General features: G+C 52.0%; 12 protein-coding genes across 12 annotated transcripts; 5 read left to right on the top strand and 7 right to left on the bottom strand.

The window, feature by feature from the left end:
- Positions 1–705: 705 nt before the first annotated feature.
- Positions 706–1,025, bottom strand: BDZ99DRAFT_457769 (uncharacterized protein). Its single transcript, XM_033718762.1, has one exon. The coding sequence runs from the start codon at positions 966–968 to the stop codon at positions 777–779; it is 192 nt and encodes a 63-aa protein (XP_033582782.1). The 5' UTR covers positions 969–1,025; the 3' UTR covers positions 706–776.
- A 1,086-nt stretch (positions 1,026–2,111) lies between these two features.
- On the bottom strand, positions 2,112–3,242 carry BDZ99DRAFT_505494 (3-oxoacyl-reductase; the record flags this gene model as incomplete). The annotated part of the gene is made up of 3 exons (XM_033724114.1): positions 3,070–3,242; positions 2,472–3,013; positions 2,112–2,419 (listed from the first exon to the last, which is right to left on the bottom strand). The coding sequence occupies exons 2-3, from the start codon at positions 2,935–2,937 to the stop codon at positions 2,112–2,114; spliced, it is 774 nt and encodes a 257-aa protein (XP_033582781.1). The 5' UTR covers positions 2,938–3,013; positions 3,070–3,242.
- A 616-nt stretch (positions 3,243–3,858) lies between these two features.
- Positions 3,859–4,723, top strand: BDZ99DRAFT_375876 (uncharacterized protein; the record flags this gene model as incomplete). The annotated part of the gene is made up of 4 exons (XM_033715000.1): positions 3,859–3,982; positions 4,039–4,090; positions 4,257–4,440; positions 4,580–4,723. The coding sequence occupies 4 exons, from the start codon at positions 3,859–3,861 to the stop codon at positions 4,721–4,723; spliced, it is 504 nt and encodes a 167-aa protein (XP_033582780.1).
- Positions 4,724–6,580: 1,857 nt separating this feature from the next.
- On the bottom strand, positions 6,581–7,602 carry BDZ99DRAFT_457765 (NAD(P)-binding protein). Its single transcript, XM_033718761.1, has 2 exons — positions 7,080–7,602; positions 6,581–7,017 (listed from the first exon to the last, which is right to left on the bottom strand). The coding sequence occupies exons 1-2, from the start codon at positions 7,446–7,448 to the stop codon at positions 6,643–6,645; spliced, it is 744 nt and encodes a 247-aa protein (XP_033582779.1). The 5' UTR covers positions 7,449–7,602; the 3' UTR covers positions 6,581–6,642.
- Positions 7,603–8,962: 1,360 nt separating this feature from the next.
- On the top strand, positions 8,963–11,130 carry BDZ99DRAFT_541722 (MFS general substrate transporter; the record flags this gene model as incomplete). Its single annotated transcript, XM_033726745.1, has 7 exons — positions 8,963–9,073; positions 9,124–9,144; positions 9,193–9,250; positions 9,297–9,356; positions 9,420–9,787; positions 9,863–10,078; positions 10,127–11,130. The coding sequence occupies 7 exons, from the start codon at positions 8,963–8,965 to the stop codon at positions 10,694–10,696; spliced, it is 1,404 nt and encodes a 467-aa protein (XP_033582778.1). The 3' UTR covers positions 10,697–11,130.
- On the bottom strand, positions 11,098–11,830 carry BDZ99DRAFT_457763 (uncharacterized protein). Its single transcript, XM_033718760.1, has 2 exons — positions 11,298–11,830; positions 11,098–11,228 (listed from the first exon to the last, which is right to left on the bottom strand). Exon 1 carries the CDS (start codon positions 11,809–11,811, stop codon positions 11,299–11,301), a length of 513 nt encoding a protein of 170 aa, XP_033582777.1. The 5' UTR covers positions 11,812–11,830; the 3' UTR covers positions 11,098–11,228; position 11,298.
- A 1,248-nt stretch (positions 11,831–13,078) lies between these two features.
- BDZ99DRAFT_514456 (uncharacterized protein) lies at positions 13,079–13,581 on the bottom strand (the record flags this gene model as incomplete). The annotated part of the gene is made up of 3 exons (XM_033724876.1): positions 13,079–13,182; positions 13,232–13,382; positions 13,432–13,581. The coding sequence occupies 3 exons, from the start codon at positions 13,579–13,581 to the stop codon at positions 13,079–13,081; spliced, it is 405 nt and encodes a 134-aa protein (XP_033582776.1).
- On the top strand, positions 13,490–14,331 carry BDZ99DRAFT_122825 (uncharacterized protein). Its single transcript, XM_033712540.1, has 3 exons — positions 13,490–13,723; positions 13,790–14,266; positions 14,318–14,331. The coding sequence occupies exons 1-2, from the start codon at positions 13,662–13,664 to the stop codon at positions 14,142–14,144; spliced, it is 417 nt and encodes a 138-aa protein (XP_033582775.1). The 5' UTR covers positions 13,490–13,661; the 3' UTR covers positions 14,145–14,266; positions 14,318–14,331.
- BDZ99DRAFT_122826 (uncharacterized protein) lies at positions 14,332–16,797 on the top strand. Its single transcript, XM_033712541.1, has 3 exons — positions 14,332–14,498; positions 14,547–14,757; positions 14,818–16,797. Exons 1-3 carry the CDS (start codon positions 14,467–14,469, stop codon positions 16,627–16,629), a joined length of 2,055 nt encoding a protein of 684 aa, XP_033582774.1. The 5' UTR covers positions 14,332–14,466; the 3' UTR covers positions 16,630–16,797.
- An 881-nt stretch (positions 16,798–17,678) lies between these two features.
- On the top strand, positions 17,679–19,609 carry BDZ99DRAFT_457758 (uncharacterized protein). Its single transcript, XM_033718759.1, has one exon. It carries the CDS (start codon positions 17,706–17,708, stop codon positions 19,257–19,259), a length of 1,554 nt encoding a protein of 517 aa, XP_033582773.1. The 5' UTR covers positions 17,679–17,705; the 3' UTR covers positions 19,260–19,609.
- On the bottom strand, positions 19,280–21,817 carry BDZ99DRAFT_457757 (tyrosinase-domain-containing protein). Its single transcript, XM_033718758.1, has 6 exons — positions 21,724–21,817; positions 21,539–21,673; positions 21,354–21,484; positions 21,016–21,279; positions 20,655–20,965; positions 19,280–20,584 (listed from the first exon to the last, which is right to left on the bottom strand). The coding sequence occupies exons 1-6, from the start codon at positions 21,776–21,778 to the stop codon at positions 19,444–19,446; spliced, it is 2,037 nt and encodes a 678-aa protein (XP_033582772.1). The 5' UTR covers positions 21,779–21,817; the 3' UTR covers positions 19,280–19,443.
- A 1,372-nt stretch (positions 21,818–23,189) lies between these two features.
- On the bottom strand, positions 23,190–24,987 carry BDZ99DRAFT_471132 (uncharacterized protein; the record flags this gene model as incomplete). The annotated part of the gene is made up of 2 exons (XM_033721708.1): positions 23,190–24,121; positions 24,483–24,987. 2 exons carry the CDS (start codon positions 24,985–24,987, stop codon positions 23,190–23,192), a joined length of 1,437 nt encoding a protein of 478 aa, XP_033582771.1.

Here is a 24,987-nt window from a genome sequence, read left to right as displayed (position 1 = left end):
TCACCACCTTATAATTGGCTCGGATTAACGCGGAGCTTCCTCCGGGCATTCACCTATACGTCTATCTACACGTGATGCTATACGCGAGGCCGTACGGCCTTACGTACGGCTATATATATGGCTACACGAATCGGAAAGGATGTATACCGATTTGTATAGCCTTATGTACAAGCCTAAGTCTAAGTATAGAATAGAAGTTCTATTCTAGAAGTGCCTATGTGCCTACAAGCATGCTAAACCTGTTAAAACCTCACCTTATTACGGCTCCTTTGCATCGAGCCTGGCCCCCCTGCATCACCACCTGCACCTACTCTATATACTAATCCATATACTCCTTAGCCTCCTTATAGTTATACTCTGCAGGCGCCACAACGTTCCTACGGCTTGGCGGCCGGCTTGATAACTCAGCAGTGCCCCCCTCGACACCTGCTGGACGCTGAGACCCTTCTAGACGTGCTTGTAGAGCTGCAATCTGTCGTAGGATGTCTGCACGGTCATCCTCTTGTTCCACCTGAGGTTGAGGCTGAGCACTGTCTTGCCTCCGAGCTCCTGCCTCTTTTTCCGTGGTACCTTATCCTTCGCACCAGGCGGCCGGCCGCGCTTCTTAGCTGCAGGTGTTGCTGTATGCGCTGCTGTATGCGCTGCTGTATGCGCTGCCGTAGATGCTGCCGTAGATGCAGCTGTAGGCCTAAGAAGGGCTGGATCAATACAAGAAAGATCAGCCGGTGTAGCTGTCGACTGATAGGCATTCCGAGCGACAGGAGCTGGACGAGGGACTACAGAAATAGGCGGTGCTGGCGGCGGAGCTGTCGGCATGCGTCCTGGAGGTATGCTCGTATGTCCACTCTGTCTGGTTTACTACGGTATTTTGCTAGGCCGTAGCCCTGCGCTGATGCGTGCGCTTGTAGAGCAATATGCGCTACCTCTGCTGTAGCGTAGTACGCCAGCCGTGGCGGGTGGAGGGCCATAGTGAGTGTATTGTAGAAGGAGAGGAAGAGGATGTAATTGATTGCGATCAAGGCCGCATTTGGAGAGAGCATTTGGAATTAGTGAGCGACTTAGGCGAGCGAATCGGAGGCCTCGGAGCACCCCTCCGGGCCAATCAGAACGTGGTGAAGCGACAGGGGGGGAGGGGGTGTGCGATTAGTGAGAAGGGGGTGTGCGATTAGTGAAAAGGGGGTGTGCGATTAGTGGCCCCCTTTTAATTATAGATCTGAAAATGGTAATTTTGCTAGAAAATTAGAGTTTTCTGTCAAAGGTATAGAGTCGATGCAGAGAGAGATAGAACAGAGTTGTATGGATAGATAAATAGAATTGTATTGCTTGAGTTCTTTTTTACATCGACGGCAGCGGAGTTGCACATATATACATACGTATAGCATTGTGAAACGTCCTCTAACGCTTCTGTAACGTTATCTCACTTTTCCTGTTCTAAACGTTTACTGTATCACGTTCAAACGTGCATAGTTTAAGTTGTTTTGAGAGCTTTATGCATAGGGATATAACGCTTATGCTATTATAATCCTTACAACTACTAAATAAATAGCTTTAAAATCTTAATATAACATAGATTATGTATAACATAGATTATGTATAACATAGCTTATATTTAAGTTTTTATAAGTTATTATCTTGTGGTTGTTGAGATATTTTGCTATGAAATATTTATTTTCTGGTGCTGGACCGCTCGCTTGTGGAGTACGTTACTATAAGTATGCTATCTTATCCGCCGGGTCTAAATGGCTACAGGTACTAGGCAACACACCCTAATAGTAGCTTTAACACTAACACAAGCCTATATGTGTATACATGCTGGTCTGTTGTTATTAGATGTATTGTGCATAGGTGCTACGCTATTTACAGAGCGCTCTGCAATAGGACAAATAGCGCAAAGCATATCAGGACAAATTTTGCACTGCCTTTGCCTAGGACAGCTAGCCTCAGCGTCTACTGCGGACCGGGCAGAGCTATACTACCTGCACTTGCAGTGGTGTTATTAAGGTACTTCGCTCCGGCGATATAGGGGGTGTACGTAGTGATATTAACCCTGGGCGTACGTAGAATCAGGTTATGCAGTTAATACAGTTTAAGAATGTATTGTTCTTTTAGTGCTACCACGCGCCCCATGCATTATCAACGGTCACACAAGCTCCATTGCACACGCTCCCAGCTTGTGAGCATAAGTGAAGCACAGTTTCGGCCACCTTGCTCAGCTCGCATAGTTCTGGGTCAAAGGCCCTTGCTTTGTCCATCGTCTCGTAACCTTCTTCGTTCATCCCATCCGCCCAAGCGTCTCCAACGTTTGTCTGCATAGGGCCAGGGAGTATGGCAATACATCGGATGTTTTTCTTGGCATAAAAAACTGCAGTGTTTTTGGTGAGACCTATAATACCGTGCTTACTTGCTGTATATGCTGCGCCTGTGCTTTTGTGAGGCTATTACAACGTTGATTGGGAAGGTCGAGTACGCACCTGCAATGAAACCCTTCAACGCAGATGTGCTTGACACGTTCAAGATTGCGCCCCCTTGCTCCTGTTCAAGGAATTGCTTCACCGCATACTTGCTTGTGAGCATTGGTGCTGTAAGATTCACGGCTATAACCCTGTCCCACATGGCCTTTTCCAGGCCGCCCACGGGGTCATAGTGGTCCATGATGCCGGCGTTGTTCACTAGCACATCCAAAGTCGAGAACTTGCTAGTGGTGGTGTTGATCATCTCTTCTACGGCACTTTCGTCGGTGATGTTGACTTGGAGGGCGAGTACATGGCCTGGATATGAGGTACTGAGCTCAGAGGAACAGGCGGCAAGTCGGGCTGGGTTGACGTCGACAAGGACAACGTTTGCAGAGGCTGACAGGAAGGCCTGCGCAATTGCGCGGCCCAGGCCACCTGCAGCACCCGTCACAATGACTGTTTTGCCTCTGTAAGAGTCTGTCATAGTGGATTGGTGACAGTGAGATTTCGAAGACTTCAAGAGGGTTGGAGCAGGCGATAAAAGGGACGTCCGGCCATGGCTGCTGATATACGTTAGCATCCAACGCAGGGAAGGGTAGAGACTTCAGTGAACGACCTTTGGACAAGAGAGGCAGATATAGAGCCGGGTGCCGGTGGTCGGATGCGGGGAAAAGGCGTTTCCGAAGGGATGAGACAGTGTTTGCTGCATGGCAACAAAATATAATTTTACTGCACGATTAGAACAGCGTTCTTACGAAGATACGAAGTTCGAGCTGGCCTTCTCTTGTCGTTGGGAGGCAGGTCCGTTGAACGAAAAGTGGCAGTTCAACCCCGTCTGGCATGTTATCAACACTCCGCCACTCCGCCAGCACTGTCACTTTGCAATTTTACTCATGTATCAGAGAACCTCAAGAAGTGTTAGGCGGCCGTACGGAAGCCTAGAGACAGTGTATTTGAAGTTGTGGAGCAGAACTTGGCCGGCTTCTGTGGACTGCCACTTTATCAAGGGAAGTCAGCAGTCTAAACCAAGGCTTAGTGGCAGCGCGGGCATGCAAACTCTCGGCCCCTAATGCGGCCAGCGGTCGATCGCTCCTCCCCCGCATTCTTTGTTCCAAATGACGCACGGGCCCCGTCCATGCTTCAAGACCGATTCGGCCGGGCTCTGCGGATGCTCAGGTGCCCTCAGACCAGGTCTCGTGATTGTAACGCCATCATCGACCCCTCATCTCATCTCCTGTCCAGTCTGTCTCCTTCTACCACAACCGCTGCTGTGCCTGAATCTGCTGCACCTTGCTCCATCACACTCAATCACAGCTCATCAACTTCATTGTCTTCATTGACAAGCCTACCTGTCTCCGTTGCATCACCACCACTCGTAGCTGCAAACCCTCACTCCAGCATCATCATGTCAGCTGAGACCCACACCCCGCTCACCAAGGTCGACTCGGCCGTCGAAGAGCACCCCATCAAGAAGGGCCATCGTCGGATGAGCAGCACTGCTGCTGATGTCTACAACATTGCTGATCTCGGTGAGGCTACCTGCTATCGGCGTCATGGTCGTTGCTGAAGCTGACGTGTCTTACAGAGAAGGAGGGCAAGCAAATCAAGATTGCTCCCGAGACCCAGAAGCTGAACTGGTGAGTGCTTGCTGCAGATTGCACACTTCGTCCACTATGTGCACCAATTCTCGTCCCTCTCACTCGTCCTACACACCTGCTCCTCTGCTGTTGCCGCTCTTGCCCGCACTCCTCTACGAGCTTTGCTTGTCGGAAGATTGAGTCAATACTGAGGATGCTATCAAAGGAAACTGAACACCTCGCCAGCCTCGCTGGATGAGAAGGAGGTGCTGAAGAAGCCACTTTGTGAGCCGAAGCTGAAGAAGATCGACCTACACTTTCCTCTGGGACTCGAGGTGACTGCGCGGAACCTCAAGGGCGTGACCATCAAGGACGCTCTAGATGCCATCCACAAGCAGTTCAAGAAGAAGGTAAGTAGTGCCATCTACCCCAGCCCCGGCCGCAAGAGACGAATCAGGAGCCTGAGACTGTTCCTTTCGTCACTGTAGCCGTCGTCCATCGCCGCTTTGCTGTAGGACCTTGACGTACTCGTTCTAACTTTGCTACCAGGCGGACGACGAACTCGAGAACCCCATCCTTGCCGGCTTCGAGTGGGACCCAGAAGAGTGCTACACCCGCTTCGTCGTGCACCAGAAGAAGGCGGGCGCTGCTCAACCCTCGAAGAAGTCGAAGAAGAAGGGCGGTGACGAGTAATGAATGACTCGCCCCACATCCACCGGTCCACACTCCTTATCATAACTGTTGCTTGCTATTCGAAGGTCGACGATGAAATTCGGTCGAGGAGCCCGAAGACTCCGGGGGCGCTTGGCTTGGTCTACATTCGAGGGGGAGCAGGGCTGAGCGGCTGCTGATGGCTGGATGGCCGTGTCGGGAGAGACATTGCGATTTCTGGCTTGTCCTGGGTGAGACGGGCAGCTGGCTTTGTATGGGTATATCGATCATCACGTACAGACAGGGTCCGCTTGAATGCGAGGGTGGTCGAGCCTGAGAAGATGATATCTCCAGTTGATGTAGTGGTGTGATGTCGTTTGCGGTCGCCGCACAATTTTGGTCTCTGCGCCGTGGACCCGCAATTGCTGCCAGCCTCATTTGGCTAGACGACTCCCATGCCGGCCCGATGCCTTCTTTTCCTCTGACGCTGAAGCTCCTGTCATCCCGACGCACTCCAATTCGCTCTACAGAACTGCGATGCTGAGCTTCGCATAATAGTGCAATTCCTCGTTATGATAGACCTACGATGGGTTCGTGCTTGAAAGGTGGGGTAGGGCCATGTCACAATTCATTGCACTAGTATGCGGAAAGATCAGATTGAGTATTCAACTATCAACGGTCGCAAATTTCGTCGCCAGGTACGGAGAAATTAGCCACATGGCCCTATCTGTTCGTCATGCATTGACTTGGTGGCTATTTCCCCCAATGGACAACCCATTACCATACACATGTATGGTTATACGAACGCTCTATGATTCCCCCAGCCGGTGTCGTATCAATTCGAGGACTGTCGACCCAGCCATTGCACCAAGGCGCTGCTCGTGCTTCTACATACGTTGGCATTGTCTCCTCGCCTCCGAGCCCGTTAAAGGCGATGGCTACGGCATTGTCGCAAAAAACATACGGCTTCGATTTCAAGTCACCGCTCAACAGATCATTCGAAACATCTAGATTTTGATGGCAGCCTAGATAGCTATTAAGCTTCTGCGCTGCTTAGAGTCCAGGGGAAGGATGAACCTTGGTTGGCAGGATCAGTCGACTCGTAGAGGATGGCAATTGTGGCCTTTGGGATGTAATGGTCCAGGCAGTTGACGAGCGCACACAGCTCTTTCGGCGTATCGATGAGCGTAAAACTCCAAAGCACATCTAGGCTTCCGTGGGAGTTTCTATCCAATGTTTGGAGATCTTGAGGCGTTGGTGTGGAGGTTGATAGATAGCTCAACGTTGCCAACGAGAGAAGAAAGCCGAAATGCCGCATTTGGTGATATGCTGGTCAAGATATAGGGGGTAAGAATATAACGAGAAGCTATTGGGTTGGCGGCGAGAATTCTGACTATATGGTACGCTGTGAGTTGAACGAGCAACTCAATGCCAAGTTATTCCATTCCATTCCCCTCTTGTCGGGTTTCATGCGACGACGGATTGCTGTTAAGGCGCCCAGTAATTAGGATTTGAGCCTCATTTACATAGCGTTACATTACAAGAATGCTATGGACTGGAGGCAGCAAGGGAGAAATGCTCATACCTGATCCCACCCTCCGTTATCGTCAGTACAACCATTCGACCCCCGACCTTTTACTCGAACTGTATGCTCATGCTAAATTTGAATTCACAGAACCGAAAAACGCTTTGACATTGATGCTAGCTTTTATTGATTTTGCGGAGTCTGAGTCGGACTTGGGGCAAAAATCGACAATGAATCACTGGTAGGATTCTCTTGCGTTAGCCACATTGTTGAAGTCTCAGAGAAACTAGTTTTGGCTTCATTCGAGTTCATCATGTGATGTTCACTTCATTGTCGTCGCTGGTGCCCTATAGAGAGCTTGTAACGTGTCACTCCAGTTTCAAGAAATATTCGTTCACTTGTCCATCTAATTACAAGATACGAAGGCGTTGTCTGCCTACGCAAACCCGCCGTTCGCTCGAAGCACCTGACCATTGACCCATTGGCTAGCTCCCGAGCTCAGCATGACGATAACCTGAGCAACCTCCTCTGGCGTGCCAATCCTGTTGAATGGATTGAGGCCCGCTATGGTTTTTATCACTTGCTCAGGCTTGCCTCTCATAAACAGCTCTGTAGCTGTTGGTCCGGGGGCAACCGCGTTCACCGAAATGCCTTTCCGGCCAAGGTCTTTCGCCATGACTCGTGTCATCTGTTCAATCGCGCCCTTGGTGCTGTTGTAAAGAAGGTAGTTGGGCGCGACGGTTGACGCTGCGCAAAGACTTGTAGAGAGGAAGACGATGTGACCGCCTTCCGACATGTGGGGGGCGGCTTTCTGGGATGGGTTTTAGTAAGCGTGATCCATAATCTTCCAAGCCTCATAAGATGAACACTCACCTGGGCCAAGAAGTAGGGACCCTTGACATTGATTGCGAATGTCCTGTCGAAGTCCGCCTCAGTGGTGCTCTCCAGGTCTTTCATCGGGAGGACACCGGCATTCGGAATCAAGATGTCGATTCTGCCAAATTTGGCAACGGTTTGCTTTACCAATTCTTCGATGCCAGCCACACTCGCTGCGTCAGCTTTGACGGTAAGGGCATTATCGGGCCCAATCTGCTTAACGAGCTCCTCGGCGGGTGTGGCGTCGGACGAGAAATTGATAACGACTTTGGCGCCTTGCTTGGCAAGCTCGACAACGGTGGCGGCGCCTATGCCCTTGGAACCGCCAGTGACGATGGCAACCTTTCCTGCAAGTGGTGTCGACATGGTGGAAGTGTGATGTGTGTAGAGCGAAATTGCAAGGTTGTGGTAGGCCTCTATTTTCGCAGAGGATGATTGGAATGGGAGAAGACAGAGAGAAGAAGAACGAGCTTGGTATGAATGGGAACGGAATAGAACAGGAAGAAGGCTACCTACTCTTATACACGGTCCTGTTGGTGGAGGGCAGTATGCAGGTCGGATTTAACTGCTGCGACTAGGCCGGAGCAGTAGCCAGTCGATGCTCTGATTGGCTGTGGGATTGAGTCTGCATGTAGGCGTCTTGCGCCGGCGTCCGCAGTCCCCAACCGAACTGGCCATATCGCGGGCTCTGCTAAGCAACAGGCACAACTGACGCATCATCGACCGCTGTCTGTACGGTGTTAAGTTATCTCCAGCCGGCGTGCGCGCAGAGTTCCATTGTTTCCAAGCCATGAAGTCGTCCAATCAATGTCTTGCAGTAGTAGCCAGGGTGGTCGAGACCTATCTCGGCGAGATTAGCGAGAATACCACCAAAACACCATGAATTCAACCCAAGAAGTACTGCGTGTCGTCATGCACACGACTCGGTAAAACGTTCCCAAGAGTTATTGGGTTTGGGTGTTGAATTCTGGAGGGAAAGCTGCTGAACTCTGGTGCACGGATCCTGCAGGCTCCGCTACAAGTACCTATCCGTACTACTACAGTGGTAAAAGCGCCAGTGTAAATGCTTACGCTGATAAGATAAGATGGTGCGGGTTCCGAAAGGCTGGATCTTTGTCCAAGCCCATTGATTCAAGGTCTCGTCTTCTTCTCTTAGTGCTCTTTGCATGGTAGCCTCTGAGGTTGAAAGTTGGGGCCTATCTTTCCGGGTGCAGTAGCCCACTTTCCCATCGAGACTATGGGTACTGGACCTCACTCTATTTCGGAGGAACTTTACGTGTATGTAAAGTGCAAGTAGCCTTGGTGCAACACATTTCTGGCCAAGCGGCAACGACAGCGAAGGCTCAATCTCCCTCGAAAAAAACGTCATTCCTACGATGTTTCTCCCTGTTTATACATATCTCGTCACACAGTGCCGGCATTTACAATCTCATAAAGCTTGCGATAGCCGTAGGTTGCACCATACGCCTAATGCGCTCTACGTCACGCCCAGATCACACGACAATTGCGGCTCTATCAGCCGGTTAGAACGCCTGGCAATTGCGTCTTCCCGCGAAAAATCCCGATATCCCAAATAATGGTGGTCGGTAGGAGAGCGAGCACGGAAGCTATAGTCACACATCCGCAATACCGTGACTCGTTTCTGAGTAGCAAACCACACTGAAACAGATTGCTCTCTGTTAGCCGCACGGGAAGAACGTAACCCGGCTATGGGTGCCCTCGAGATAGGGATATCATTGCTACGCCCGGACTGATGTCACCCCCTGGGATGCGCAGGAGAAGAATGTTTAAAAGTCAGCGGGAATCTTCGTATTGTTTTTTTGCACAGCTGGAATCCTGTGGCTGGTTTTATCCACAGTTTCAGCATCAGATCTCGAACTATGGACTGTTCAACCCCGGCCAGGGCTTCGTGCTGTTCGCTGCCGTTTTTACTTAGACGAAGGTCCTCGACATGGTTCATAGTTGTGGTTGTTTGCTCGGCATGCTTCGTTGTTAGTTGACCCGACCATGATCAAAGTCGGCGAGGCTAACGAGATTCCAGAGCAATTTTAGTTACGCAATCGTAAGTCGTCATCCTTCTCGTGTATGGCATAATCATTGATGGTTGAAGGCGGCACCTGTCTTGCCATTTGCCTTGAGCGAACGGGTCAGCATATCAATGGACCAAGGTGAGTGACTTGCTGTCTCCGGCCGGCTTGTTCTGATAGGCTTTAGTGCAGTACTGGATTTCCATTGTCCTCGGGGGCTATGGAGCTGGTCTTATTGTCGGGTCTCGTAAGTGGACTGTCCACCAGGCGGAATATGGCCTTCCACTTGTTTCCGGCTGACATAGTTTAGCGTTCGCTGGATGGCTGACAGATCAGTTCTGTTCAAGAAAGATCCCTTTCCTCGCCGGAATGCTATCTTTGCTTGTGGCGACACTCCTTCTATGTCTCTCCAGATGTCTATCGCTGTTCGTCATCGCTGGAGTGCTCGAGGGCTTGACGGGAGCAATTGTATGGACCGTCGGCATGGCCCTGCTTTCGGACAGTGTGGATCAAGGACGTATCGGACAAGCTATGGGCTGTATGTCTGTGGCCGGTCCCCTTGCCTCTTTATGCGCACCAGCGCTTGGCGGTTTCGTGTTCGACCATTCAGGCTACTATGCGGTGTTTGCGATGGCGTTTTCTGTCATCGGCGTGGATGGGATTCTACGCGTGACCATGGTGGAAAAGGAAACAACAGAAAATATCATAGGACATCGGGAAGCATCTCATCGGACATCAATGAGAGATCTGGAGGCACAACCTACGCCGGTCGTTCAGCTGTGTGTACGAACTCCTTCCGTAGGAATGGACACCCAGCCATCGAAGTCGGCATCCGAAATCGACAAAGTTGGCTTGTTGGAACAGGGCCGGCGAATACCGCGCATCTTACTTCTCCTCCGATCTCCAAGGCTGCTGGCCGCTCTATGGGGAACCACCGTCCAGCAAGGACTCATGACTTCCTTTCAAAGTGTCAGTACTCGATTACACTCCGCAAAATCATTCTTACTGACATGACAGGTCCTTCCGCTCTTCGTAAAAGCCACCTTCGGATGGACCGCCACTCGGGCGGGCCTCATTTTCCTGCCGTATCTAGGACCTATCGTCCTATTCAGCCCGATAATAGGCTCGCTTTCGGATCGCATGGGGACTCGAGTGTTGGCCGCCGCAGGCTTTGTCGTTGGCTGTCCATCTTTGCTCTGCCTGCGCTTCGTCAACCATAATTCAGATGGCCAAGTGATCCTCCTCTGCATTCTGCTTATTCTAAATGGGACTGCAGGAGCATTGACGCTCTCATCCCTCATGGCGGAAGTGAGCCGAGTGGTAAATACCAAGGAGCGAGACGACCCGAAATTTATCGACAAGAAGAGCGTTTATGGACAGGCATACGGCCTCTTTGTATCGTTCCAGGGTCTCGGCTGTCTCATTGGTCCTTTGATGGCGGGGGCCTTAAAAGACGCCTATGGCTGGGCAATCATGTCTCTCGTTCTTGCTGTGATTAGCGGAGTCTCTGCTATTCCAATAGCTTTTTGCTCCACCGGGAGGCGTTCGACTGATCGGGAGGCCAGCGGTATTGCAGAGGGACCGTGAAAGGTTACTCGAAAAGACTAGCGGGGGGAATAGAGAAGATAAATCAGAAGTAGGAGAATGGGATGATATAGACACTTATTATTTGGTAAAGATTCTGAGGTTGGCCAGCTACGAAGTTTGTGTAGCATTCTAAGATAATTATTTAGATCTTATAGGATACAGCGGCTTGCGACCTGGGCGTTCATGATACATGTATCTATGCTTCTCACTATCGTCGATGTCGGTCCCTACAATAGAGCTCTCCGTCGTTCGAACACTTATTGTTTTTAAAGGTATGCCTGACTTGGTACTTACTGTTTTTACATTTTGATATACAAGCGGCAATGTTCCAATCATTTAGCTTCTCTCCACCCGATGGGTATCATTGCAGCTGCAACCTGTTGAACCCCTCTCTCTGTTGCGAGCAGGTTGAATTGTGAGGCGGCATTCCTAGTATCCTGGACCTCAAGCCGTATGCCCAAGTCATTGATCTGTTTCCTGGTTGCAGGTGATACTGGTATTACTTGGGGGCCCGTGCCAATTATAAGCAAATCTGTGGACCAATAGTTAGTCTCAGCAAGTACTATGCATCGAGCATTGACAGGAAGAAGCAGATAGCGACATTATCTCCGCCTCAAGCTGTTCGTACCAGGCTTCGGCCACACGAGATCTAACGCTCCCCAGGCCTCCTTCCCCACCTCCCACTGGCCCTTTACGTTCTTCAGCTTTCCGTTCTGCTGCGCCCATGGCTGCCACCGAAACGCCTCCCCTCCTATGAGGAGCGCGCCGCAGCCATGCATCTTGAGCCCGTTGTTTAGATGAAATCCATCGTTGGTGCAAGCGTCTATGCTAGTAGACGGGGCCGGCGTGTTCCCAAGCACGTCGAGATTGCCAAAGTCGGTTTGAGTGTCTTCGGTGCTGGCGGGGCCACGATCGGTCGACTTTGGGCGTGAGAGCATTGCTCGAGATGTGTGTAGAGTGCGGACGTGTTGCGGAGGTATTTTGGTGGACCGAGCGGGGGGTCGGAGATGCTGGTTTGAAGCAATTGAGCTGCGTCGCAGTGGCGAGCCTTTCGAGGTGTCTGCGCGGAGAGCGCACTGGAAGGGCCTCGTGGGGAAACACCGGGTGGCTTTCATGATGGCTGTTAAAGTAGAGTTGGCTCCGACAAAAGTTCACGCATGAAGTCGAAAGTTGATGATGCGCTGCCAAGCTCGGGCCTCCACATTTATCAGCTCCACATTCGAACTTCATCAGGCTCGAGAAGAATTTCGGGCTGGTTCTACATCAGGACTGTGTTGACATATCGGTTGACTAGCCCCCTGGCTACTTGTACAACCCATTGCATGAAGTCAAGCGTCGTCTTAATGATCGAAACGAATGCATAGAAGTACTAACTATCAAGAATCATATATCGAAGGGTTTGCAATTACGTCTGTCTCAGGCATACCTCTGCATGAATACCTGCAATTGGAAGACGCCAGAAATTTTTCGCACTGCCCTGGCAGGTCTCACATTTGCGTGGCATACTTGTGATTCTGGATACATGTTGCTTCCCGAGCAATGAGAGTCAGAACTCAATACGAGTATAATCTCTCGGGATTCGTAGACAGACAGCAAAGTCTCCTCATAGCGGAAGAATACAAATACAACGGAATGCGAGGCAAGCAAGTCAAAAGAGCACGGGTACAATAGATTCCAATAAGGATTTGTCGGTGAAAAGACTCTTGTCCCTGCAGCGACTCCGAGAAAGCCCCTGGAAGCAGGTTGGCTGGAGTGCTGGAGATTTGAAGATCAGTGGCGCACGCGGTGACTATGGCGGAGCTGCTGTGGGACTTGAGGCTTCGGGACCATCCGTGGCTCTCGAGATAGATGGCAGCTGTGCAGCACTTTTAAGCCAAAAAACTCAAGGGGTGCTGCTGTCCGCCTGAGGTTTAGACTTGGAGGGTCGTACTTGTGCTGTGATACCAATCTCGAGCAAGAAGGCCTGTGCAGCGAACATGTGGCTCATTCACTTGCCAGCACGTTCTCGAGCTTGGTGCGCACCCTGACACGGACGCAATTGAACTAGTGAAGGTTAAAACGTCACACGGAAGCGACTCTTCCAAGCTCTGCGTTTGTCGAAAGTTGGACGCTCGCGTCCCGACGCTTGCTGGATTGGGACCCCTCCAATAATCCCGATAAGAGGGCCGCAGATCATCCATCGTGGGGCGGCCGGGGGTAGATGCAGCCTCGCCGCCTCCTGTGCCGTGCCATGCGCGCGTGCCAAAGGCCATTGATTGACAAGAGGGTCTGGCGGCTCAGCATCAAGGCGAACGATTCAGGTGGGTTGGGGCCGGTCACAGACAGCGTCTCGGCTTGCCGCTGTGGAGGCAGTCCGCGTAGCCCGCGCAGCCCGCGCAGCGCTTATCGGCAGGCATCGAATGGAGCATCGGGACGGCCGAGGATAGGTGCCGTGGCGCAGAAGTGGACAGGAACTGGAAACCCATGGCGAAATGCGGTTGGCACGGCTGCAGACACGTCAGAGCGAGCAGCAAGTGCCGGGCCTCCATCCGCAACCTGGCAATAAGGCTGGGCGATCGTCTGAGGGGAGCCTTGGAAGCACGTTGCCGGAGGAAGCTGCGCCAGGCCCCAAGGGGACTCGCTCGGCGCCACGGACCCTCGCCGGGGCATCAATTGGCTGCAAACTTACCAGCTCCTCCGCTTCGGGCTAGACACAGGGGTCAGCGCCACAGCGCGCAGGGATGCGTCCATGGCACTGGAAGAGCCCGCATGGCCCCTGGCGGCGAATCCGGCAGCCCTGGAACCGTCACGGCCTCAGTCTCGTCTTCGTCGGCGTCTGCCCACGCCCACGGCTGCGTGACTGCCCGGCGCTGCTCGCGGTCCTCGAGGATGTCCGCAAGCATCATCGCTGGCGGTTGGCGGGCGCCGGACGCAGCGCCGAGATGAAGGACCAGCCGCTCTCCACACGCCTCCAGCGCGCATCAGCATGTCTCTGGACGCGCCGGGATGCAGCAAGTCGCCATTGAAAGCTTCCTCGCGTGCGCGCCCGTGAGTGGCTCCCGGTTGCAGCTCCACAGCCACTGTTTGATGAACAAGAGCTGACCTCTCGCCCAGGCCCTCCAACGCCAGCCTCAACATCCGGAGGCCCCTCAGTTCCTTCTGCTTGGTGGAAGGCTGCCAGACTCCATCCTGCTTGCTGTCTCGCCGTCTGCTGCTTTCTTCCTGCCTTGCCTGCGATGCCGACTTCTGCTGCCGCATCTACCTTTACACCCTCTGTTCCCCTGTCCCATTTCGTGCCCCAGCTGTTTCCTCTCTGCCACTGAAGCCTCATCCACTGTCTGTCCGCACGGCGCTTACTGCTGCTCTTCTCACTGGCCCTCGATCCGCATCTACGCCGCACTGGCTTCAGGAGCGTTTCCAACTTTCTCGGCACCGACACTCGCTGTTCCAAGCTTCCACCGCGCCCTGACGGGACCTGCCAATTGAGAATCAACCAACGCACTGCACGGAGGACTATAATCCAGGTCGACTACCCGCCAATCTCTCAGATATACGCTTGGATTCGCTCTATTTACCTTTTCATATTATCAGGTGGGTGGTCTTAGTGCTCGCTTGATAGACAACGCTCACTGAAAGCCCCAGTATCATATTAATGCTTTTGCTCTTTTGTCCCATTCGCTGAGGACTCTGAGATCAAGTACCGGCAGGCCTAGAAGATTTGCCGTCTTCTTTCTGGATAGTCACATACCAACACTTGCTGCATTTGCTTCAGTTCAACATCGATTCGCACCATGCCATCCACTACGCTTGTAACCTTTCTATTGTAGGCGCTTCTCTTTCTTGCGCTAGGCTATACTGATCAATCTTTCAGCGAGTCCGCACCGGCTGCGAGGACTATTGAGCTACTCGGCTCGTGGGACAACTTCAACAAACCGTATGCCATGAAGCTGGATCTCCGAAAAGGTAAAAACTTCTGGTCTGGATGCTATAGCTTCGAGGATATCATATGTGATGGCGATCTTAGCTCCCCTGGCTTGAGGCGTAATGGTGCTCTTAAAATGGGTGGAACGTATTGGTACTACGTAAGCAATCGTCCACGCTTGATATCAGAATCAATCACCAACCCATCATCTCTTACCTAGTACCGGGTAGACGGCCACAACGAGTGCCATGACCCGTCACAACCCTCGACCACTTTGTGCCCTCTGCTTCCTGGCCAGCCTCTGAACGTGCTCGAGGTACCCTACGATTCTAGGAGCAGAAGCAACTCCGCCAGTTCCACATCATCTGGAGTTCATACACTCAATCCAGAGGACAAGTATCTTAACCCAAGACCTGCGCCACTTCCGCTGCCGAAGATCATTACCTCTTCCCACGGCCTCGCAGAGCACCGAAAGCGCCCACACTTGGACATGAAGTACCTCGCGAGTAATGATGGAGACTATCCGCGCTCTGCTGGTTACGACAGCCCCTCTCGAGCTCGCTCCCGATCGCCTTTCCGTAGGCTTGCCAAATCAGCCGCTGGCTCACCAAGCGAAAGCTTGAAAACGACTCTATTCGATTTCAAGGAAGCCAGTGACAAAATCAAGGCCACTTTCGAAAGGGTCAACTTTGGGAAATCCACACTTTTTGAAGAGCAACGTGGTCGCAGCAGGCATGCACGGGGTACCCATGAGCTTCAGATTGGGTCCCCGGTTCTCATTAGCGGTCTTGATGAGCGGCGCGAGCTTATCCCATTCTCCACTGGAGTCTCCGAAATACCTTTTACGTTGCCAGTAGCACCAAATGCTCAATCCGCCAATTTCTCTCCATTGAGAAGCCACCCGGTGGGTCCCAGTGACGATCTCCGCTTTCCACATCTAGTAGAAGAAAATCCACCGCCGCCTAAAAGAGCCTGTTCGCAGGCACAGGATTCTTCTCTGGTACCCGGTGAGAGGACTCCGCTACGAGGAAGGGCGCTTTCAGCAGAGCACAGGCGTTCAAAGTCTCCACGCCAGGTGCGAGAATCGAGGGAAGGGGCCGAAGTATTGTATCGCCGACGATCGATGTCTGTTGGCAAAGTCAGAGAGCCGTCGCCTCTTCGCAATACCGTTGTGTATGACGAGCTTCTTCTGATTCCTGATCAGATACAGGAGGCGAAGAACGAGGACGACAACAACATGCAGACGCCAGGCGCAATGTGGACGACTTTCCTCGCAACGCCGCCAAGTAACGATTCGCGTCCGCCATCACGGCGCGGAGAAGAACCAGAGCCATTCCTACGAAGCATGCCACTCGTTGGCAAAGAACTACCGAATTTGCCGTCTTATCTTGTTCCAGAACCCCTCTTTTTCCACAACCGAAATGTTGACGGGTGCGATGACTCCCGAGACTTTGCAGAGGCAGGGGCTTGCGAGGAACCGACCAGTCACTTCTCCCTATGGAGCACCACGTCCATCGAGTTTCCGGCGCTCTCATCGGATGGAGACGGAGTTCACTCTCCTACATTGAGCTCGATAACAACAAGCTCGAGCGACATTGAGACACCACAGAGACTCTCTGGCCAATACATGGGCGACCTGAACGCATTATACGAAACAGCTTCGTTAAACGACGAAAGTCCCAAGTCTGGCCACTCATCGCCCGTAGGCCATGGTACTCGTGTCGCTCATGATCCCGCTTTCCGGAACTCTACTACGCTTGGAACTTCCTTCAACTTTCATATCGCCCGACCTGAAAGCGCATCTCGTCGGCACGCCACATGCTTTGCACTCGCCGATGGCTTTCAAGGATACTCACTCCCAGATTATCAGACTGCATCAGAAGCCACTCTCACCAAAGCTTCGACTCCCCTAACGGCATTTGCAGACTCGTCAACCCCTAGAGTTGAACAGAGCTTAAGGTCAGATGCTACCATGACTCAGCTCGAGCAACTCATGACCGATTTTGGATACCTCGGCGGAGCCGTGCTTTGAACATTACGATTCATTCGCTCCTACCACTTTTTAGAAGCCTCTTCACAGGAATGACTTCGAAAGCTTCTTTTATGATACCCTACACGCATGTAGGCCTTTACACCTTGTATGATAGTTTTGGTTTTCGCACTGTATACCCGTCGTGTACGAATTTGTTTTGTTCTTCTTTCTCAATGATGGTCTCGTCTCCGGGCGGATCCTTCCCTACCTCTTCAGAAATTTAGCATCGGCGTTGTTAGGAGTCCATTTAGCGCATGCCCGGATTTTTTCGATTGGTTTAGCCGCATGCGAGTCATACACACGGGGAATTTATTACCTTGACATGGGGCTACATAATGTCGATACGTGGCTGTATCTTTTCTGGAAAGCAGGGCCATTCTGTGGGATACTATGCAAAGCGTTTGTTTGCAGAACTACGATGTATGAAGTGTGGAGTGGGGGTAAGGTGGACAAGAGGAGGACAGCACTGCGGTGGAGGTGATGACATGGTCGTTAGTGACGGCAGAAGAGCGCAGCAGCAATTGAACTACGAATTACAAGGAGCTGTCGATTCATCCGGTTTCTCATGATGTTGTATCTTGTGGTCGCATTCACTAGCGAAGCGAAGGATGCGGCTCAACCCCGCATTGATTAACGACGCCTTTCCCGTCCACGGGTCGTTCCCAGAGCCGACGCCAACCCTTTGGTTGCGAACATGTAAGCTGCCAGTAAATGCTGGCCTTGGCAAGGTGTAGAGGTGCTTTGCTTCGGTGGCGTCCGAGGTCTGTCTGCCGATGTGCCGGGACAGCGTTGCTGATATTCACTCGGAAAGAAGCCGTGATCAAATCACGATCCGCTGACAAGAGGCCGAGTTGATTGCCTCAATGCAAATCACAGAGCCGGCGCATGGATAGATCAGCAGCGGGGTAGGCAATATCAGGTAACACATCCAGGCACTTGGCCGTGCTGCATGTGCCATGCTACATTCGGTATTCCTTGACCCGACCTCAACTTGACCCTCACTGCTAGTTCTGCCACTCACCTGTTCACTTCTTCACTTCATTCTTTTCAATCTACTCTTACGATCCAAGTCCAAAATGTGGCTATCCACCATGCTCCTGTCCGCTCTCTATCTTCCTCTCTTGGTATACGCAGTGTGCCCCGACTACTCGGACTATGCCAAGCAGCTTCATGAGCCCTACTCCTCCGGCAAATACCACCTCTCATACATGCGGCCTGCGGCTGAATGCCGCACCTTTGTCTTACAGGATATCGAAGACAAGATCAAGAGCATGGAATCAGTCATTAAAGACCCGGACTTATACCGCCTCTTCCAGAACGCCTATCCCAACACCCTCGACACCGCCATCAAATGGAAGGGGTATGCCGCTGGCAGCGATGAAGAGCTTACTTTCGTCATCACCGGCGACATCAACGCCATGTGGCTTCGAGACTCGGCGAACCAGATGCAGTCGTATCTCCCATTCCTGAAGGCAGATTCCTCACTGGACTCACTAGCCTCGCTCTACAGAGGCGTGATTAACCTCCAAGCTCGCTATCTCCTCACTTCACCCTACTGTAACTCCTTTCAGCCACCGGTTGAATCCAAGATTCCCCCAGCCGTAAATGGCGCCGCGAGCAACGATATCGTGACTCCTCCTTACTCCAACACTAGTGTCTTCGAGTGCAAATATGAGCTCGATTCATTGGCCGCCTTCCTCGAGGTCTCCACAAATTACTACAACTCCACCGGCGATCTATCATTCTTCTCAAAGTACTCCTGGGTCTCCGCCATCTCTGCAGTCTTAGATGTAGCCGAAGGCATGATGACGCCCACCTACGCCGCCAACGGCTCCGTTCTCACATCTCCCTACACCTTCACACGGGATACAACCCGCGCCTCCGAAACCCTCGAGAACAACGGCCTCGGCAACCCAACCGCCAACGGCACCGGCCTCATCCGTAGCGCCTTCCGGCCGTCAGACGACGCTACAATCTACCAGCCCTTCATCCCCTCCAACATGATGTTCGCGACGTACCTCCTCTCAACGTCGAAAATCATGGCCCAACTCAACACCTCCACTAGCGCCGATCTCGCAACCCGCATGGAAACTCTCTCGGGCAACCTCCGCGACGCCATCGAGACCCACGGCGTCATCGAGCACCCCACCGCCGGGTGCATCTACGCCTACGAGATCGACGGCTACGGCGGCCAGACGGTCATGGACGACGCCAACATCCCGTCGCTCCTATCGGCGCCATTCCTCGGATATACGACGGCGGATTCTACCATCTACAAGAACACGCGCGCTCTGCTCCTCTCGCAGAAGAACCCGTACTTCATGGCTGGGCCCGTGCTCTCTGCGATTGGCGGGCCGCACCTGGGACCTGGCTACGCGTGGCCGATGGCGGCGATTGCGCGGATACTGACTAGTACAGATGAGGGCGAGATTGTGGAGCAGCTGGGTCAGGTGCTGGGAAGTACGGCTGGGTTTGGGCTGGTGCATGAGAGCGTGAATAGTTGGAATGAGAGTGACTGGACACGGCAGTGGTTCAGTTGGGCGAATGGATTGTTTGGGCAGACGCTGCTGGACTTGGAGGAGAGGATGCCTGAGGTGCTGGCGATGAGCTTTCAGGGGAATGGAAACTGAGGATGAAGAGCCCCTGATTCTGATAGACTCAGCGTGAAGACCATGGACACATACATGGAGTTACTTGATAGTGCTACGGCTCTTTGAGTGTGACAATCAAACGTGAACCAAGTACTCCTCTTCAATAGAGAACAATTTAACCTATAGCCCAACCTATAGCCACGCCTCACAAAAGAAAGCACTCCTAAACATCATCATCCGGCAGCAGCCCCGCCGGCCTCCCATCCGTAATCGCAGGATGCGTCGCATACTCGCTCCCAAACACCGGCGTCCCATCCTCTGCGATCCTCACCTCCGTGCTCACAACTGCCACCTTCAACCCAGGCACCTCGCTCCTCTCCTTTTCCTCCCCATTGAATAGCGTCACGCGCCAGTGCAAATGCCGCACAAGATACGGCTCCACCTCCTCGGTTTGCAAGCTGTGCAGCCGGCCCGCCACAACCTCTCGGAGAAGTGCCGTCGTCAGTGGCACGGTCCCCGTCACCACGAGCTCGTCTTCCTGATCTGTTTTGCACTTGGCACAGCCGGTATCTGGGGCGCGCCCGAGGACTGTGAAGCGGCCCACTAGGTTCTCCTCCAGTGGCCAGGTCTTGGGGTCAGGGTTAAAGTCACCGAGGAAGATGAAGACGCGGAAAGTCTGCGACAGGCCGTGTTTGAGGGCTCGGAGATTGGTGATCCACTCTGTGTATGTGTTGTCTGGGGCGATGTGTGCAAATTTCTCCGGTACGATGGCGGAGGCCTTGGGAGGAGCAACAGGTGTGGCAGCTGGCTCAGCCTTCTTCTCAGAGGGAGTTGTTGCGGGTGAAGGAGCTACTTCTGCGGTTTTAACGACTGATTGGAGCGTTTTGTTGTCCGTTTTAGCAGGGTGATGTATGGCAACCTGGGCTGCAAGACTTGGAGCAGCGACATCTGCTGGTTGCGTGCCCTTCTGAACGAAATGCTGTGCCAATTGCTTCGGCACGGCTCCTGGAAGAGCCGCGGTCTGTATTTGCGCTGTTGCAGCGCCCGCATTTGCGAAGAAGTTCGACAGGACGTTCCCACCGTACTCCTGCGTCACCGTGCTCCGAAGTGCTGACTGATACGCTTGAGTGCTTGGGAACGCCCAGCTCTGGGTCTCGGGGTAAGCGTATCCAAAGGTCTTCGTGTCCTTCACTTGAGTAGACACCCAGAATTTGGTTCCAGTCGTGTTCCAGAAAGGCTTGAGTTGGCTGTTCGCATCTTCGCGCGCACCCTGCTGCGTGGTAAAGTTACCTTCACTAGCTTTGGGAGTCACAAAACTATTTGGGTTGAGGGTTTGCCATATAGCCCAGAGGCGGTCGACATTGCTTGGGAAGATCAGCACTTGAATACAGCCTCCGGGATAGATACGTTTCGTAGGCATATGGCGTAACTTACGAATGATGTAGCCAAAATACAGGATCGAAAGCAGACACTTCCAAAGAGCCCATATGTCCGCCTCCACCCACTTTATCGTGGATCTCGTTGTGCAAGTCTTCAAGACTTCCGTAGGTTCCTGGTCGGCCGTTCCGAAGCCATTGATTGTTGCTAAAGGCGTCGAATTGGGTGTATGAGAGAAGAATCAAAGAAACGTTGTTGCGGAGCGAGGGGTTCTCCCGGTTAATGATTTGGGTCACTGAAGAATTGTTAGATTGCGCAGTCGAGTCGCTACTATCTGGGTAGCGAAGAGTGCCTGGGAAGCTGCTCCACTAATGATAATAAGCAAAGTTATGTATGTAACACTGAAAGACAACATTACGTTTTGATCTAGATCTCCTTCGCTAGCACTCGCGGGAAACTGGAAACTGAAAAGCGGGTTGTTGATCTGCTTCGTAGCGCCATCGGTATCAATGACTGTGGCGGTTTGGGAGCTAATCGCAGACGGAAATGCGCTTCCAGAGCCGACCTTCGCGGCCCAATCCCAATATGGCATCCTGAAATCCTTTGCAGCGGCGACATAGCGGGCTTGGACTGCAGAGGGAAACTCTTGCGCAATTCCTTGGATGATGGCATAGAGAGATTGCTATGAAGACGATCAGCCTTGGTCCCCTCGAGGCAACCCAAGCATTTTTCTGGAATTCGATAGATGCTACAAACCTCGTACAGAGCGAGATATGGACGATGCCAGGTCAAGAAAAGGATCGAGCTGTGAGTGCAGTATCCGCCGTTCCCTGGATTCTGTATACCGGCGACATCGTTCCAAGGAATGTATGGCTCGCCATGAATGCCTATTAAAAGATAAGCAGTGAAGATTCGAAGAGCATGTCACTCTAAAGGCGTACCGGCCAATTGGTAGTACGAAAGCAGGTCTGTCTCAGACACGTTTTGGAAGGCGGCGAGGCCCAGAAGGTAGAGGTTCCATTGGTCTTTGTAATTCGCCTGGAGATCGCGAATTTCTCGTCTGATGGGGACCGCACCTATCATTCATTCAGCATGACTACTGGCCTTATTCATTGCGAGACTATACCGTTGGCGTCAGGAGTGGTAGGTACACCAGTAGCAGCGATGTTCGAGCTCGCCATGGTTGCGGTCCTAACCGATCAGCCTTAAGAGAATTGCCAAATGTTATGTTATATTATTTCTGAGGTCTGGAGAAGCTGTTCAGGATTTCTATAGCTCAAAGCTCGCGCTCGCGGTCCTTTATGTCAACCAGGTCGCAGAGCCTTGTGATTCTGCAACAGGGCCCGTGTGCTTCAGCTGAACATCTAGCAAATCCACAACCTCCAAAAAAGCCATGATCCATTAGAAAGTCCGGATATAGCACTGCTGAAGCACCTTGTAGTGGGATTAGAGTAGTTTCAAGCAAATTTTCAGCTTTCGCCATCTAGGCGTGCAGCAAGACAGTCAAAGAGGCGGGGAAAGAACGTGTCTAGACCAGCCCAGCTTTCCCAGAGATCCCATCAAGTGCAGAAGTGGCTGCCAATGGTGTTGATAGAGGCTTGGTTATTGTGAGGAGGAAGTTATGATTGGCTTCGAGTTTCGAAGAGAACGTCTCAGCGTCCAGATCACGAGTGTATGAGACCTCTTGGAGCTTGGCCCCGAATACTCCGCATCTGACGGCGTAAGCGGAAGACGGGTTGAGCTGAGTAGCCCTCGGTGTGTGAACGGGCCAGCAAACGCCATAGGAAAATGTGACAAAGTGCGTAAGCTGCATTTGGAGTGGCTTGAGGGAGCGATTGTCGGTGAAGATGCAGCTCTGAGACCACACTTCGAGACCTTTTCGACAGCGTGATTAGGGACGCTAATGCGGCATATCAATTTTCAGCTGCGAGTATAGAAAAGACAACAGATTGGCAATCGAAGAAGGGGAATTACACCCATCTTATATTTCCGGACTGCTCTAATTTGAGCGAGAAGAATGAGCAATTTTGCGGCCAAAATCATGTTCTTTGATGTCGGAAGTGTTCTGTGATACCAATATTGCTCGTGTACGGTAGCCTTGGCCTGCAGAAATGTGTCTGACCTCGCATCCACGGCTGAGAACGTGCATAATGCGGACCGATTTAAGCCCATGCGGCTGGAAGTGAGGGGTCCTGTGGAGCAGCATTTGAAAGCATTTCAGCTAAGCCATTTCACGCTGAAAGGGATGATGGGGAAACTCGAGGGCAAAGCCAGGCTCGACGAGATAACGAGGAGGGATTCCAAGGATGCGAGGTTGCGCTTGGGCCTTGATGCTACTAATCACGTGGTAAATGAGCGCTTTGGATTTCGACTTTCTAATGTACACCCTGAGCATAACATACACATGACATTTGTCGTATTTTAGAGTAACTGGCCGTAGCCAAGCTGGTCTTCGCGCTCTATCTACTTATTGCCAACACTCATCCAACGTAGACTCCTCATCCAAATCAAGCAAAGACCCCAAATCGTCAATAGCGACGTCGGTATCTAGCGTCTCTATATCTACGTCGTCCCAAGTAGTTCCCCTACAGACTACAACACTTGCCGATCCGTGTGCCTTTTTAGAACATTCAGCTCATCCTCTGTGAGCTCGTCCTTGTTCCGCCTCTCCTCTAACGGGATGTCCTCCCCAAGTCTCGCCTCGAATGAATAGTCCTGCGAGTCGTAGACCACGACAGGCTCCGGAATCTTTTCGCCGTCCAGATATGGAGGCATGGCCCCGGTGTAGTCGTTGCGAGCAAGGATTCGAAAGCAGACACCACCAGTACGCAGCTCATAGGCCAGTTTGTGGATTCTTGGTGCCAATGCATCTCCCCAGAGCTTATCGGATAGCACTCCTAGATGATAATGGAGCGTTACTATGAAGGACAGCGTCTTCAGGTTCCTCAGCCAGTGTGCTGCTAGTACACTAGGCACGTGGTCGAGCTGTCCAATCCAGTGTTCCCGCGGCTCGATCAGGATCAGCGATTCAAGGTCAGAGGGGAGGAAGTGTTCGAATTTGAAAAGTTGACGGATATCAACGCGAGTTAACTCCAATCTGCGTAACGCTGGAAACACGTTGAGACCTCTTATGGGGCTTGATGTTTCGCTGAGGTGCTTAAAAAATCGGAGCGAATGGGCTTGTTGCAATAGAGCGCCAACAAGACCATCTTGACTGTCGCGTAGGCGCCTTCTTTGAAAGAGATCAGTATAGTCGCTGTGGTGCATGTTTTCGCCCAGCGTAAGGTCAGTGAGACCTTTCGGAGCGCAGAGAACTGACGCCAGGCCAGGGGCGGAGATTTCGCATTCATCAAAGATGAGACTGGTGAGTGGAGTTGTGTGCTGGTATTGCTGGAGGTATTCAAGGCCTTCGTCGATAGTGACGCAGGAGAGATGAATGGTGCGAAGTGACGGGTGAAGAAATATGGCACCCAAACGGTCTAGACGGTAATAACGCGAATTGTCTCCGTGGGGATGCAGAGTGACTGCTAGGGTGTTAGCATAAATTGTGACCGTCTTGCTAATTACCCAACATGATTTGTCGTGAGGCAGTCCTCCTGAAGTTTCCAGAACATAGCGAAAATTAGGTCCTCAGTTTCGGTACATTAAATCACTGCCGCTTTGGTGTATCTCCAGTGTATACTCTATCAATGCCCAAACCGGCCAAGGTCTCGAGAAGGCGGTCCGGAAGTATGATGACAAGTTCTACATCTTGCCTAGACTTTTGAAAATTCTTTGGAGCACCCCAGGCCGAGGTAATGAAAATACGCACAGACTAATGCCCCACGACGGCGAACTATGGGAACGAACAGAAGGAAATTGTTTAGAAATAGCAGATTTACTAACATGACTGGAGCAGTGGGAGTGGTTGCGGCTGCTCGATCAAGGGTGAAGCAAGGCCTGCAAGCTGAAAGACTTCAATGATTCGCTCCATATCATTGTCAATCCACCGTGACCCCGGCCTTCCCATCCATCGAGAATAGTTAGTGTAAGGAGATTCGAGAGTCCAGTTGCGCAAATTCTTGAAATCTCCCATGAAAAAGTTGAAGTTTGTTGCTGTGTTTGAGGCTGGTGGTGATCGGGAGGAATAGTGAGTACTAGACCCCAAACGACTGTCCAAGGAATGGACCGCAAGAGCCCTCGCCTCGTCAGCCTTGATACTGCTAGCGATGTGATCCGCCTCGACTGTGTTCTGTAGCTTGATGTCGCGGTAGATGTACGGCTCTGAGATTTCCTTGAGATGCGCACATGTCGAGGCGAGCCTGGCAAGTGACTGCCTATCGTTGGCAAGAGTTTCAACAATGGAGACGAGAAGCTCATCTGCGAGGGACAAAAGACGGCACTGCTCCAT

Source organism: Mytilinidion resinicola, assembly GCF_010093595.1.
Source record: "Mytilinidion resinicola strain CBS 304.34 unplaced genomic scaffold BDZ99scaffold_2, whole genome shotgun sequence".
In the NCBI taxonomy this organism is placed as follows: domain Eukaryota; kingdom Fungi; phylum Ascomycota; class Dothideomycetes; order Mytilinidiales; family Mytilinidiaceae; genus Mytilinidion; species Mytilinidion resinicola.
This window is presented reverse-complemented; position numbering and strand designations above follow the sequence as displayed.

Bases quoted from the DNA above. Each gene is read 5' to 3' on its own strand.
- BDZ99DRAFT_457769 (XM_033718762.1), bottom strand. From the start codon at position 968: ATGGCCCTCCACCCGCCACGGCTGGCGTACTACGCTACAGCAGAGGTA.
- BDZ99DRAFT_122826 (XM_033712541.1), top strand. From the start codon at position 14,467: ATGCCATCCACTACGCTTGTAACCTTTCTATT. The intron at 14,499-14,546 runs GTAGGCGCTTCT...TCAATCTTTCAG, and splicing joins ACGCTTGTAACCTTTCTATT to CGAGTCCGCACCGGCTGCGA. The intron at 14,758-14,817 runs GTAAGCAATCGT...TCTCTTACCTAG, and splicing joins GTGGAACGTATTGGTACTAC to TACCGGGTAGACGGCCACAA.
- BDZ99DRAFT_457763 (XM_033718760.1), bottom strand. From the start codon at position 11,811: ATGAAAGCCACCCGGTGTTTCCCCACGAGGCCCTTCCAGTGCGCTCTC.
- BDZ99DRAFT_457758 (XM_033718759.1), top strand. From the start codon at position 17,706: ATGTGGCTATCCACCATGCTCCTGTCCGCTCTCTATCTTCCTCTCTTG.
- BDZ99DRAFT_457757 (XM_033718758.1), bottom strand. From the start codon at position 21,778: ATGGCGAGCTCGAACATCGCTGCTACTGGTGTACCTACCACTCCTGAC. The intron at 21,674-21,723 runs GTATAGTCTCGC...AATGAATGATAG, and splicing joins TACCACTCCTGACGCCAACG to GTGCGGTCCCCATCAGACGA. The intron at 21,485-21,538 runs GTACGCCTTTAG...ATCTTTTAATAG, and splicing joins TTCGTACTACCAATTGGCCG to GCATTCATGGCGAGCCATAC.
- BDZ99DRAFT_457765 (XM_033718761.1), bottom strand. From the start codon at position 7,448: ATGTCGACACCACTTGCAGGAAAGGTTGCCATCGTCACTGGCGGTTCC. The intron at 7,018-7,079 runs GTGAGTGTTCAT...AACCCATCCCAG, and splicing joins GTCCCTACTTCTTGGCCCAG to AAAGCCGCCCCCCACATGTC.
- BDZ99DRAFT_122825 (XM_033712540.1), top strand. From the start codon at position 13,662: ATGTCTCTGGACGCGCCGGGATGCAGCAAGTCGCCATTGAAAGCTTCC. The intron at 13,724-13,789 runs GTGAGTGGCTCC...CCTCTCGCCCAG, and splicing joins GCTTCCTCGCGTGCGCGCCC to GCCCTCCAACGCCAGCCTCA.